The following is a 12197-nucleotide window of genomic DNA, read 5'->3' as shown; positions in this document are numbered from 1 at the left end:
AGAAACGCCCTCATCAGAGTGGTGTCCAGAACTGCTCCAATGAATTGAAGTCGCTGTGTGGGAAGTAGGTGTGACTTGGGGTAGTTGATCTTGAACTCCAGTAGATGGAGGAGCGAGATGGTGTGATGAGTGGCTTGTAGCACAAGCGGCGATGTAGGCGCTTTCACCAACCAATCGTCCAAGTAGGGGAACACCTGAAGGTCGTGAGACCTGAGGAAGGCCGCCACCACAATAAGGCACTTGGTGAACACCCTGGGTGATGATGCGAGGCCAAAGGGTAGCACTGTATCTGAAACCGTGCTGTATCTGAAACCGTAGGTAGCGACGTGAAGTCGGATTGATTGGGATGTGAGTGTAGGCCTCTTTGAGGTCCAGGGAACATAGCCAGTCGTGTTGAGAGAGAAGAGGGTAAAGCGTGGCAAGGGAGAGCATTCTGAACTTCTCCTTGACCAGACACTTGTTGAGGTCCCTGAGATCGAGGATGGGACGGAGGTCTCCTATCTTCTTGGGAACCAGGAAGTAGCGGGAGTAGAATCCCTGACCCCTTTGGTCCGGAGGCACCTCTTCGATGGCATTGAGAAGAAGGAGGGATTGGACCTCCCTCAGGAGGAGGGGGGTTTGGGAGGAGTGAGAAGCAGACTCTACGGGAGGATTGTCTGGTGGAAGAGTCTGGAAGTTGAGAGAGTAGCCGTTGCGAATGATGTTGAGGACCCATTGGTCTGATGTGATGACCTCCCAACGGCTGAGGAAGATTTGGAGGTGACCTCCGATAGGTTGAGGAAGAGGCAATGATGGTGGGAGACTGGCTATGCCCTTGAGGAAAAAGTCAAAAGGCTGAGAAGGTTTTGACGGAGGAAGAGGCTTGGCAGGTTGGTGAGACTGTGAGCGAGCCTGAGTTTGATGCTGTTGACGAGGTCGGCGAGGCTGCTGTTGAGGTGGGATGAGAGGTCTGGCCGAGAACCTGCGTTGATAGGAAGACTGCTGTCTGTAGGGGCGAGCAGGCGGGGTCTTCTTTTTAGGCTTCACCAGGGTGTCCCACCTGGTCTCGTGAGCCGAGAGTTTTTGGGTTGTTGAGTCCAGGGACTCCCCGAAGAGTTCATCACCAAGATAAGGTGCATTAGCCAGGTGGTCTTGGTGGTTAATGTCGAGGTCAGAAACTCTCAACCAGGCCAGACGCCGCATGGCAACAGCCATGGCAGACGCTCGAGAGGTCAGCTCAAATGAGTCATAAATGGAGCGCACCATGAATTTTCGGAGTTGGAGCAGACTGGAAATTTGTTGTTGAAAAAGAGGTACCTTACGTTCAGGGATGTATTTTTGTAAGGCGGAGAGTTGTTGCACCAGATGCTTCATGTAGAAGGAGAAGTGAAAGGTGTAATTATTTGCCCTGTTGGCCAGCATTGCATTCTGGAAAAGGCGCTTGCCAAACTTATCCATAGTTTTTCCCTTTCTGCCAGGAGGGGTGGAGGCATAGACACTGGAGCCCTGAGTTTTCTTTAAGGTGGACTCCACCAGGAGAGATTCATGGGGCAATTGAGGCTTGTCAAACCCTGGGATGGGAATGACTCGATACAAGCTATCCAATTTGCGAGGGGCCCCCGGGACAGTGAGGGGGTTCTCCCAGTTCTTATAAAAAGTTTCCCGTAGGATGTCATGTACGGGTAACTTGAGGAATTCCTTAGGAGGTTGCTCAAAGTCTAAGGCATCGAGAAAGGCCTGTGACTTTTTAGAGTCGGACTCTAAGGGAATGGAAAGAGCAGCAGACATCTCCCTAAGGAATTTGGTGAACGAGGACTGTTCAGGTTTTGAGACGGTATCAGTCACTGAAGGTTCCTCGTCTGTGGAGGAAGCGTCTTCCTCGGTACCATGTGGGGATTCTTCCCATAAGTCTGGGTCCCTGATGTCGGGGTGCACACGGCGGGACATCGGTGTGGAGGGCTCGGCATGGCGGGTTTTGGAGAGAGACTTGCCAGAGCGGACCGAGGCGGTACCGGGTGAGGAAGACCGGTGCCGTACCTGGTACCGAGGAGGATCGGCATCAGAGCGGGTCTGTACCGTAGGTTGGGAAAGATGTGGCTCAGCCGAGAGGACCGGCATGGAAGTGTTGAGCGGTACCGAGGGGGTAGACACCGATGGAACGGTGCGAGGCTCGGACCGGTCCCGTACCGGAAGGTGCGGTACCAGCAACACCGGCAACAGTTGTTGGAGCTGTTGTTGCAGCTGCTCCTGTAACTGTGTTTGGAGTATGGCCGCGATGCGGTCGTCCAGGGGAGGCACCGGTACCGCTTTTTTCTTCTTCGGTACCATAGGTGCCGCTCTACGCTCCGGCGATGAGGAGGCCGATGACGAGGCACTCACCGATATCGGAGCGGAGCGTTTGCGGGGTCGATGTGGTGCCGGGGTTGCCGGTGTCGCAACCGTGGCAGGAGGGCGCTCAAGGGAAGTGGAAGGCTTCTTAGCCGGCTTACCTGGGGCCAGCGACCCCGAAGAAGGATCCGGTGGAATCGAAGTAGGCGGTGTCGACTTTTGCGGTGCCGTTGACGTCGCGGCAGATTCCATGGCAGATCCGGTACCGAATAGAATATTTTGCTGGATCTGCCTCTTTTTTAAGGTGCGCTTTTTAAGCGTAGCACAGCGGGTGCAGGTGTCCGCCCGATGCTCTGGACCCAAGCACTGCAGGCACCAATTGTGCGGGTCGGTAAGAGAGATCAGGCGTGCACACCGCTGGCACTTCTTAAAGCCCGGTTGAGGGGGCATGAAGGGAAACACGGCCTCTGCAAAATCAAAGTCGGAGGCCTGTATGGTGGCAACAGGCCCCGCCGGGGCCGGCCTGAAAAATAAAGAAAATCCGACAATTATTATTATTTTTTTTTTAAAATAAAAAGGAAAGTAACCCGAAGGGAAAAAAGAGAAAAACAATGAAAAACTACGCGAGCGGGAAGGCAGGATTGATTTTTCAACGGCCGTTGAAAACACATGCGTCTTCTTCGCTCCGCGGAAACGAAGAAACTGGGGACCACGCTCTTCTCCGTCGAGCGGGAAGGCACCCGCGCATGCGCGGTGCGGTCAACTAGAACTTTCTAGTTAAAAGTGTCCGTACCGGGGCTCCGTCGGTGACGTCACCCATGCGTTAAGAATATGCTGCCTGCTTGTCCTGGGATAAACACTCCTTCCGGCTTGCGTGCACAAGGAAAAAACTGCAGGTGGCAGTAAAGCTCCCAGTGAAGGAGGAAGATCACAGAAAAAATCCGGAGTGAACTCCTTCTGCATATAACATAACCTAACAATTATTTATTTATATATCGCATAAGCCTTACAGTTCTAAGTGGTTTACAAAGACATAGCAAATAAAATTTGTAACATAGGGAATGAAAGAATTGAAGAATTTATAGTAACAGGAAAAGTTATTTTAAATTAGGATTGTTATTTTGAGAAAAGATGTTTTTAAGGATTTTCTAAAATGCATATATGAGGGTGAGGAGCAAACTAAATGGCTCTAGTCTGAGTCTTTTGAAGCAGCTTGATAGGCAATGAGTTTGGACACAAATCTTTTGTGGGTAGTACCTTTAACTGGTGGAAAGGAAAAAAAAATGAGTGAGGTGGTGTCATCGAAAAGAATGCTAGGAATGATTAAAAAATGGGATCACAAACAGATCGGAGAAGGTTATTATGCCGCTGTACCGGGCCATGGTGCGCCCTCATCTGGAGTACTGCGTCCAGCACTGGTCGCCGTACATGAAGTAGGACACGGTACTGCACGAAAGGGTCCAGAGAAGAGAGACTAAGATGGTTAAGGGGCTGAAGGAGTTGCCGCACAGTGAAAGACTAGAGAAACTGGGCCTCTTCTCCCTCAAACAGAGTAGATTGAGAGGGGACATGATCGAAACATTCAAGGTACTGAAGGGAATAGACTTAGTAGATAAGGACAGGCTGTTCACCCTCTCCAATCACCCTCTAAAATTAAAAGGGGATAGATTCCGTACGAACATAAGGAGGTTCTTCTTCACCCAGAGAGTGGCAGAAAACTGGAATGCTCTTCTGGAGTCTGTCATAGGGGAAAACACCCTCCAGGGATTCAAAACAAAATTAGACAAGTTCCTGCTGAACCAGAACGTACGCAGGTAGGGCTAGTCTCAGGGCACTGATCTTTGAGCGTGAGCGGACTGTTGGGCACAATGGACCACTGGTCTGACCCAGCAGCAGCAATTCTTATGTTCTTATGTTTTCATTAGGTACAATTTTATACTTTCTTACCATTTGTTTCTGTTGTCCATCTTTGCCCATCCATCTTCCGGAGGACAAACGATCTACATGATCCTGATCAAGTACACAAAGGGAAGCCAGGGCTAACCACAACTGGTTAAAAAAATAAATACATAAAAATTAAAAAATCATGACACAAAGCATTCCACAATAAAAATATTAATGACTACTACAGTTTTACATTGGGTAGAACTAGCTGCCGGGTCCAGATGCCAGAGCAGTGATTGTGGATGCTTTGGAGAGAGCCTGGATACCAGTGGCAGCTAAGTTTTTTGGTTCTGCTCATTAAGCAATATTAGTGACTATTGCGCTGATATGCTAGCTCTTCCACATTATCACTGTTTGATTTTTTTTTTCCTGGTGTGCTATGATATATGGTGGTACTCTATGGGCTGCTATAGTGCCTTTTTTTCACATTTTTTTGTAATTCACATGTGTAAGTGGTTATTTAAATGAAGTGGAGTTTTTTGCCATATGAAGCATAACTGAGGCTTTTTCTCCACTTCTTTTTCTTGTTTCCAGTTGTGAATGAGTGACTGCAGTGTGTGATATGTGTGGATGAGACCTTGCAGTGTTTTAATCCCCTATTTAGTTCCATATGGGGTATTGATTTAGTTGTAGAATATAATCCCCAAATAAATCTAGTTTATTTTAGATAAAGCCATTAAGTTATTGTGGTATATGCCACAAACCTTTATCATCCTCATTTATGCATGGAAAGCAAGCAAGGTACTTACTCTGGTAGTTGCAATACATCTTACAGGTGATCGATATTCTTCTTCCATCTTGGTCAGTGCAATGATGGTTTCTGCAATGGCATTTTTTGTTACACGAGACCAAGTTTCAGACAGATGCCCCTAGAGGAACAGGATACAGTTTTACAGAGACTGAACTCTACCTATCTAACCAATACCTAGGTGACAATTCACATTGAAATATAACTGACAATGAAGCTGAATAAGAGGAGCTGATTTTTTTTTTTTTTAATATTTAGTCAGTTACGTGTCCAAATCTAAGATCCGAGTATAATAATTCAGGCATTGTAAGCATTCCTTAATTTCAATTATTCAGGACAAGTCACCAGATTATTTGCCGTTTGTTAGCCCTATACGAGTCTAATTAAAGTAATTATAACCTGAACATAATCCAGTTTTCCCTAACAGGCTATTGTTCTGCATTAGCACAGACACTTAAAATTACAGTGTGCTATTTTAAAAACCAGTTCTTTTTGATAGCTTCATGTGGCACTTTGGGGATATTGAGAATTTGGTTTTTGATGTCACCACAAGAATATGGAAATTTCAATAGTAGAACAGAAAAGCATAAGAATAAAAGAAAACAATTTTTCTTTTTAGATGTGTGCTGTGAACAATTACATTAAAATTCTGATTTAAAAATGTTACGTCTTTGAAACCATGTGTTAATCAAATGACATATCCAGAACAGAAACTTACTGCTGCCATGTCTTTGACTAATTTAATTATGATCTCGGAAATCTGCGTAGGGGTTGAACCTTTCATCCACCAGTGACTTTCACCTCGACGAATGTAACTGCAAGTAAAAACTAAATCAGTTGGAATGATTATGTTACAAATAGTAGCACAAGAAAAATCAGAAATGTTTCCAAACAAAAATAGCCATACCAACAACAAAACAAATCCATACCAACAAAATTAGGAAAAACTGTTATTAAATCACACTTTTCTGAAGGGGGAGGAAGTGACATCACCAAGCCAAATGGCTGCTTAAGTCCAAGGCTCCTCACTGACCTGGAGCAATCCATGCTTATCTGCATCTTAAACCACATTTTTGCTTTGCATAAATGGTTCTAGGAGTGCTAGTGTACAGGTATCACTCTATTATGAGTAAGAAGAGATCAACAGATTTGCATTTCAAGGAAGTAGTCAAATTGCACCGCAAAGCAGAAAACATAGTGGCCACCTGTTATCATTTGATAACAAATGTTCCAGCCGACCTTTCTAGCTCTGCATGGGAATCTGTCTTACCTCAAATGAAAGAAATTAAGCAAGGTTAAAGAAATTAAGGCTGATATTGCAGCATTCCGATCCAACATGGTAGCTCTGGCTTCTAATCTACAGGCCAATATGACTGAATTAGGCACTTGCATCGATGATGTGGAACAGCGCACAGAAAATCATGCGGAGCAGCTTGCTTCAAACAAGAAACAGCTAGCTGAACACCTCCAAAAACAGAATGATATTCTTGATAGAGTTTAAGCTTTAGAAAACAGAAGTAGAAGACAGAATTTAAAAATCTGCACAGTTCCTTACAATCCCGAATATCAGGATTGTACTGATGTTGTGCAGAGGATTGATTATCATATTTTATCTCTGGTTGCCTCTCAGCAGGTGAAAATTGAAAGGGTTCACTGGTCAAACGTTATTAAGGACATCATAGTTTCTTTTCATAGCTACTCACAGAAGGAGGCTATTTATGCTGCGGCAAGGAAACAAGAAATGATTGTCTGGGATATATATGAGATTTCAATTTTTGCTGATATTTCCCCCATTACTTTCAGAAGGTGTCGGGAACTGCAGAAATTCACAGCAAAGCTGTGCTCTGAACAAATCTGTTATCGATGGACCTTTCCATTTGGATTACACTTCAGTTTTAATGGACATACCCACCGGTTGACATCAAAGAGTTCAGTGCTGCAAAAATTTAAATCTCTGGGCCGGAATAAAGATGGAGATATACCATTGGAGCACTCTTCTGCCCTTGCTTCTCCAGCAAGATAGCACTGTGTTTCAACTGGGAAGGGGATGTTGAGATCCATGCAGAAGAGGAACATCAGGAAAAAGAGGTAGCAGACAGGTTAAACAAGTTCTTCTCGTCGGTCTTCACGAGCGATGACACATCCAATGTACCAGAACCTGAGGAGATCATAAGTGGGGATCTAGATGAAAAGCTGGAGCGAATAGAAGTAAGTCATGAGGACGTCCTAAGACAGATAGATAGATTAAAAAGCGACAAATCACCGGGCCCGGATGGAATCCACCCAAGGGTACTAAAAGAACTGAGAAAGGAAATAGCGGAAACACTCCGACAAATATGTAATCTATCATTGAAAACTGGGGAGATCACGGAGGACTAGAAAATAGCAAATGTCACGCCTATCTTTAAGAAAGGATCAAGAGGTGACCCGGGAAACTACAGGCCGGTGAGCTTGACTTCGGTTCCGGGTAAGATGATGGAAGCACTGATTAAGGACAGCATCTGCGAGCACATGGAAAAAAATGGGCAGCTGAGGGAGAGCCAACATGGCTTCTGCAAGGAAAGGTCTTGCCTCACAAACTTACTACACTTTTTTGAGGGAATAAACAGCCAGATAGACAAAGGGGAACCCATAGACATCATTTACCTCGACTTCCAAAAAGCTTTCGACAAGGTACCCCACGAACGGCTGCTTAAGAAGCTGAGGAACCACGGAGTGGAGGGGGATGTATACTGATGGATTAAACACTGGTTGGCGGGCAGAAAACAGAGGGTTGGAGCGAAGGGCAAATACTCAGACTGGCAACGGGTCACGAGCGGAGTTCCGCAGGGGTCGGTGTTGGGACCGCTCCTGTTCAATATATTTATAAACGATCTGGAGACAGGGACAAAATGTGAGGTTATCAAATTTGCAGATGACACCAAACTCTGCAGCAGGGTTAGAACCACGGAAGACTGTGAAAACCTGCAAAGGGACCTAACGAAGCTGGAAGAGTGGGCCAAAAAGTGGCAGATGCGTTTTAATATAGAGAAATGCAAGGTCATGCATGTTGGGAAAAAGAACCCGATGTTCAGCTATACAATGGGGGGAACATTGCTAGAGGTAAGTACCCTTGAAAGAGACCTGGGTGTGCTGGTGGATACAACAATGAAAGTATCAGCACAATGCGCGACAGCCTCAAAGAAAGCAAACAGAATGCTGGGTATCATCAAGAAGGGTATCACGACCAGGACAAAGGAAGTCATCATGCCACTGTACCGTGCAATGGTGCGCCCGCATCTGGAGTACTGTGTCCAGTATTGGTCGCCGTACCTCAAGAAGGACATAGCAATGCTTGAGGGGGTCCAGAGAAGAGCGACGAAAATGGTAAGAGGTATGGAAAACCTTTCGTATGCCAACAGGCTAGAACAGCTGGGGCTGTTCTCCCTGGAAAAGAGGAGACTTAGAGGAGACATGATACAAACTTTCAAGATCCTGAAAGGTAGACAGGGACAGATTCTTCAGACTGTGGGGAACAACAAGTACAAGGGGGCACTCAGAGAAACTGAAAGGGGATAGGTTTAGAACCAATGCCAGGAAGTTCTTCTTCACCCAAAGAGTGGTGGACACATGGAACGCACTCCAGGAGGTTGTGGTAGGGCAGAAGACACTACAAGGATTCAAAGAAGGTTTGGATAAATTCCTGAAGGAAAAGGGGATTGAGGGATACGGATAGAAGTAAGGATAGGTTTTTTAGGGCAGGGAACACTTGACAGGTCATGGACCTGATGGGCCGCGGGTGCGGACCGCTGGGCGCGATGGACCTCTGGTCTGATCCCGGTGGAGGCAACTTCTTATGTTCTTAAATTGCAATGCACGAAATGACTCTGCGTGTATGAATTGCTTGTAATTTGCTTAGTATATGCTTTATGATCCTCACCATTTGTGAGTTTGCCGATTCTATCAGAGAAGTATATGAAATAATGTTTGGTTTGGGTATATGAGGAATTGCATTTTCAGGCATTGGCTATATGCAGATTGCAGTGTGGTATTGGTTTCAGTGATTGATTGGGTTAAAGTTATTCATTCATGGGTTTTGCTCTGGGTTGGAGGTTCTTCCTCTTATCAGATCTCCCCATTACTAGTTTATTTTATTGGGTATTCTGATAGGTTATTTATTAAATGTATTTATATACTGCCTATCAAGGTTATCTAAGCGGTTTACAATCAGGTATTCAAGCATTTTCCCTGTCTGTTGTGGTGGGCTCACAATTTATCTAACGTACCTCGGGCAATGGAGGATTGAGTGACTTGTTCAGGGTCACAAAGAGCAACATGGGATTTGAACCCACAACCTTAAGGTGCTAAGGCTGTAGTTCTAACCACTAGGCTACTCCATCCTCCACTTCTATTATCACTTCTCCAAGAAATCGGAATTTCGGATCAGGTTCTGGATTGGCTTTCCTCCTTTTACACAGATAGATCCTGCAAGGTTGTTTTCAATGCTAACTCCTCAGAACCCTTCAAAAACAAACACGATATCTCTCAAGGCTCCATTTTGTCTCCCTTACTTTTCAATATCTTCATGGCACCTCTCTTAACGCTAGGTCTGTCCATAAGTTTTACGATGTTCGCATACGCCTATGATGTGAAACTAATTCACCAAATTGATCTAAATAGCTCAGCTGAAGTATCCATCATAAATCAGAAGCCGGAGAAAGTAAAATCATGGCTAGATGCAAACAAGTTGGCCCTAAACATTGAAAAATCAAAATTAATGATATTCCCCAGCAAAGCAAGCTTAATTATAGAGGCACCACTGAAACTCAAGCCCCTGCCTATTAAAATTGTTATTGCTCTAAAATTGATAGGTGTCACCTTCGACTGCAAATTTACGTACCACCTTCACATCAGCACAGTAGTTCAACGTTGTTTCCATTGACTAAGAATGATCAGATCGCTCGCTATCCAAGAGCTTGGCTAGCGAGCGATCTGATCATTCTTAGTCAATTACTTAGTCAATAGATTACTGCAATGCCCTTTTCAAAGCATAACAAAAACAGAAATTAGGCGCCTCCAAATTGTGCAGAACACTGTTATAAAAATTATATTCAATGCTAAAAAAATACGATCATGTCTCCCCCCTTCTTCGCAAAGCTCACTGGCCTCTTGTCGAATACAGAATTAATTACAAAATCCTTATACTGACATTTAAAACCCGTTCAAGAAACCAGCCTTAATTCATCAAAACCTCATTATACCCTACTGTTAATCTAAGGGCTCCTTTTACAAAGGTACGTTAGGGCCTTAACGCGCAGAATAGCGCGCGCTAAAATGCTGCGCATGCTAGCTGCTACTGCCGCCTCTTGAGCAGGTGGTAGTTTTTCGGGTAGCGCGCGCTAATCCGGTGTGTGCACTAAAAACACTAGCATTGTCTCTTGCATTGTAAACCGCTCTGAACTGTTTGTGGTAATGCGGAATACAAAAATAAAGTTATTATTATTATTATTCACACCTTTGTAAAAGGAGTCCTAAATCTCTCTGTTCTACAAAACCTTCTATCAATTCCATCCCTAAAGCACATTAATACTATTAGATTAAATAATTGTGCTATAACCGCTCCTTCTCTTTAGAACGCCATCCCTAATTATCTTCGCCTCAAAGCATCTCTTTCCCACTTTAAAATTAAGTTTAAAACATTCTTATTTGAAGATGCTTTTGATATTTAACTGCCTTTATCAGGGCTAAACTCTTCCCATCAATATTTACACTGACCCCCCCTCCCTACGGATTGAGGAATAGATGCCAGTCAATCTGTGAGTTCATTCCTTGAAGTTCCTCCAACCCCAAATGAAAAATCCACTCTTGCTCCCGTTTCAATAGAGTCCTGTTTCTATCATATAGATATTTGGGAATGTGATCAATAATGCAACATTTCAAATAAGTCACTGTGTGATTCTGCTGTTTACAATGTTGAACACGGGGTTCCTCCAATCTGTCACAATTGATGTTGCTCCTATGTTCTTCCAAACCAGGTGCAAAACCAGAACGTAGTTTGCTCAACATATAACTTGGGAAATGGACATAAAATGACATAGATGACAAAACTCGTGTCGCATGTTGTTTGAAATTCAAGAAAAATTTTTTCTTTTATCACTGGATGTTCAAAAAGTGTTAATTCTAAGGTGTAGTCACACGTCAAACAGGTTCCACACTTTGTGTCCACCTTTTTTTCTTTGGAATCTCCTATGTTCAGTATCTGCTGGGCATAAGATCTCTTTAAAATTCCAATTTCTGCTAAAAGCTACTTGTAGATCTTTCCCTTGGAAAACTTGATGGAGTTACAAAATGCTCCAATGTTTCTTAATAGTTGAAACCACTTGTCCTATGCCTTTAACATATCTCAGAGTCCAATTCTTTTGATCTTCTTGATCCCTGTTTTTCTCCATGAATAAAAGGTTTCGATTACAAAACTTCACTCTCTTAAACGCTTTCTTGACAGTATTGGAAGGACAACCCCTACATAACAACTTGTTTTTTAAAGTCTTTGACTGTTGTTTGAAAACTTTGATGTCTGAACAGTTTCTCCTATACCGGAGAAACTGAGAAAAGCACAATCTCTTCTTAAGCACCAATGGATGACCATCGTCAAAATGAAGAAAAGTGTTTCTGTCAGTTCCCCTGCAAAATACTTTAGAAGCAAAACCGTCATCCCCTTTGGTGATTACCAGATACAAAAAGGATATTTCACTTGGATGGTATGTCATACTAAACTTTATGTTTGGATGCCTCTCATTCAACCACTGGACAAAAGCATGCAGTTGGGCATCCATTCCAGACCAGAGCAAAAACACATCATTGATAAATCTGACCAACAGTTTGATCAACTTCAGATATTCATTGTTTTCCACCCATTGCTCTTCAAGTTCGTAATGGAAAAATTCTGTTACCAAAAATTTCTTTTCATTGCTATTTCAATGAGTTTTATGACCAGGTCTGTAGGGATTCTCCTTTTATAAATACTGACCTTTTTTGAAAGGATTGAATATCTACTTAAGCACACTTTTTGAACTGAGCTCTTCATTTGAAATATTGTTTGGATAGTCACAGCATGAGCAGTTGCAGTGTTTGTATGCACAAAAATTACAAAATTACTGAATTATAAAATCATAAGATTGCTGCACACAGCAAAGCACAATTAAGTTTGCTCACATATAAA

The 12197-nt window shown here is 43.7% G+C and overlaps 1 protein-coding gene across 9 annotated transcripts in view; it reads right to left on the bottom strand.

Annotated features, from left to right (window-relative positions):
• Positions 1-12197, bottom strand: part of MYCBP2 (MYC binding protein 2) — a 977923-nt gene that overhangs the window by 69419 nt on the left and 896307 nt on the right. For all 9 annotated transcript variants that reach the window (XM_033949399.1, XM_033949405.1, XM_033949401.1 and 6 more), the window contains 3 exons: positions 5718-5814; positions 5001-5120; positions 4255-4356 (listed from right to left, as the gene is read on the bottom strand). In XM_033949399.1, the coding sequence (XP_033805290.1) occupies positions 4255-4356; positions 5001-5120; positions 5718-5814 (319 nt within the window). The remainder of the gene's footprint in view (positions 1-4254; positions 4357-5000; positions 5121-5717; positions 5815-12197) is intronic.

The sequence above is a fragment of the Geotrypetes seraphini genome, chromosome 6 (genome assembly GCF_902459505.1).
Source record: "Geotrypetes seraphini chromosome 6, aGeoSer1.1, whole genome shotgun sequence".
Taxonomy (NCBI): Eukaryota; Metazoa; Chordata; class Amphibia; order Gymnophiona; family Dermophiidae; genus Geotrypetes; species Geotrypetes seraphini.
Note: the sequence above shows the minus strand (reverse complement) of the source record. Positions and strands in the feature narration are given on the sequence as shown.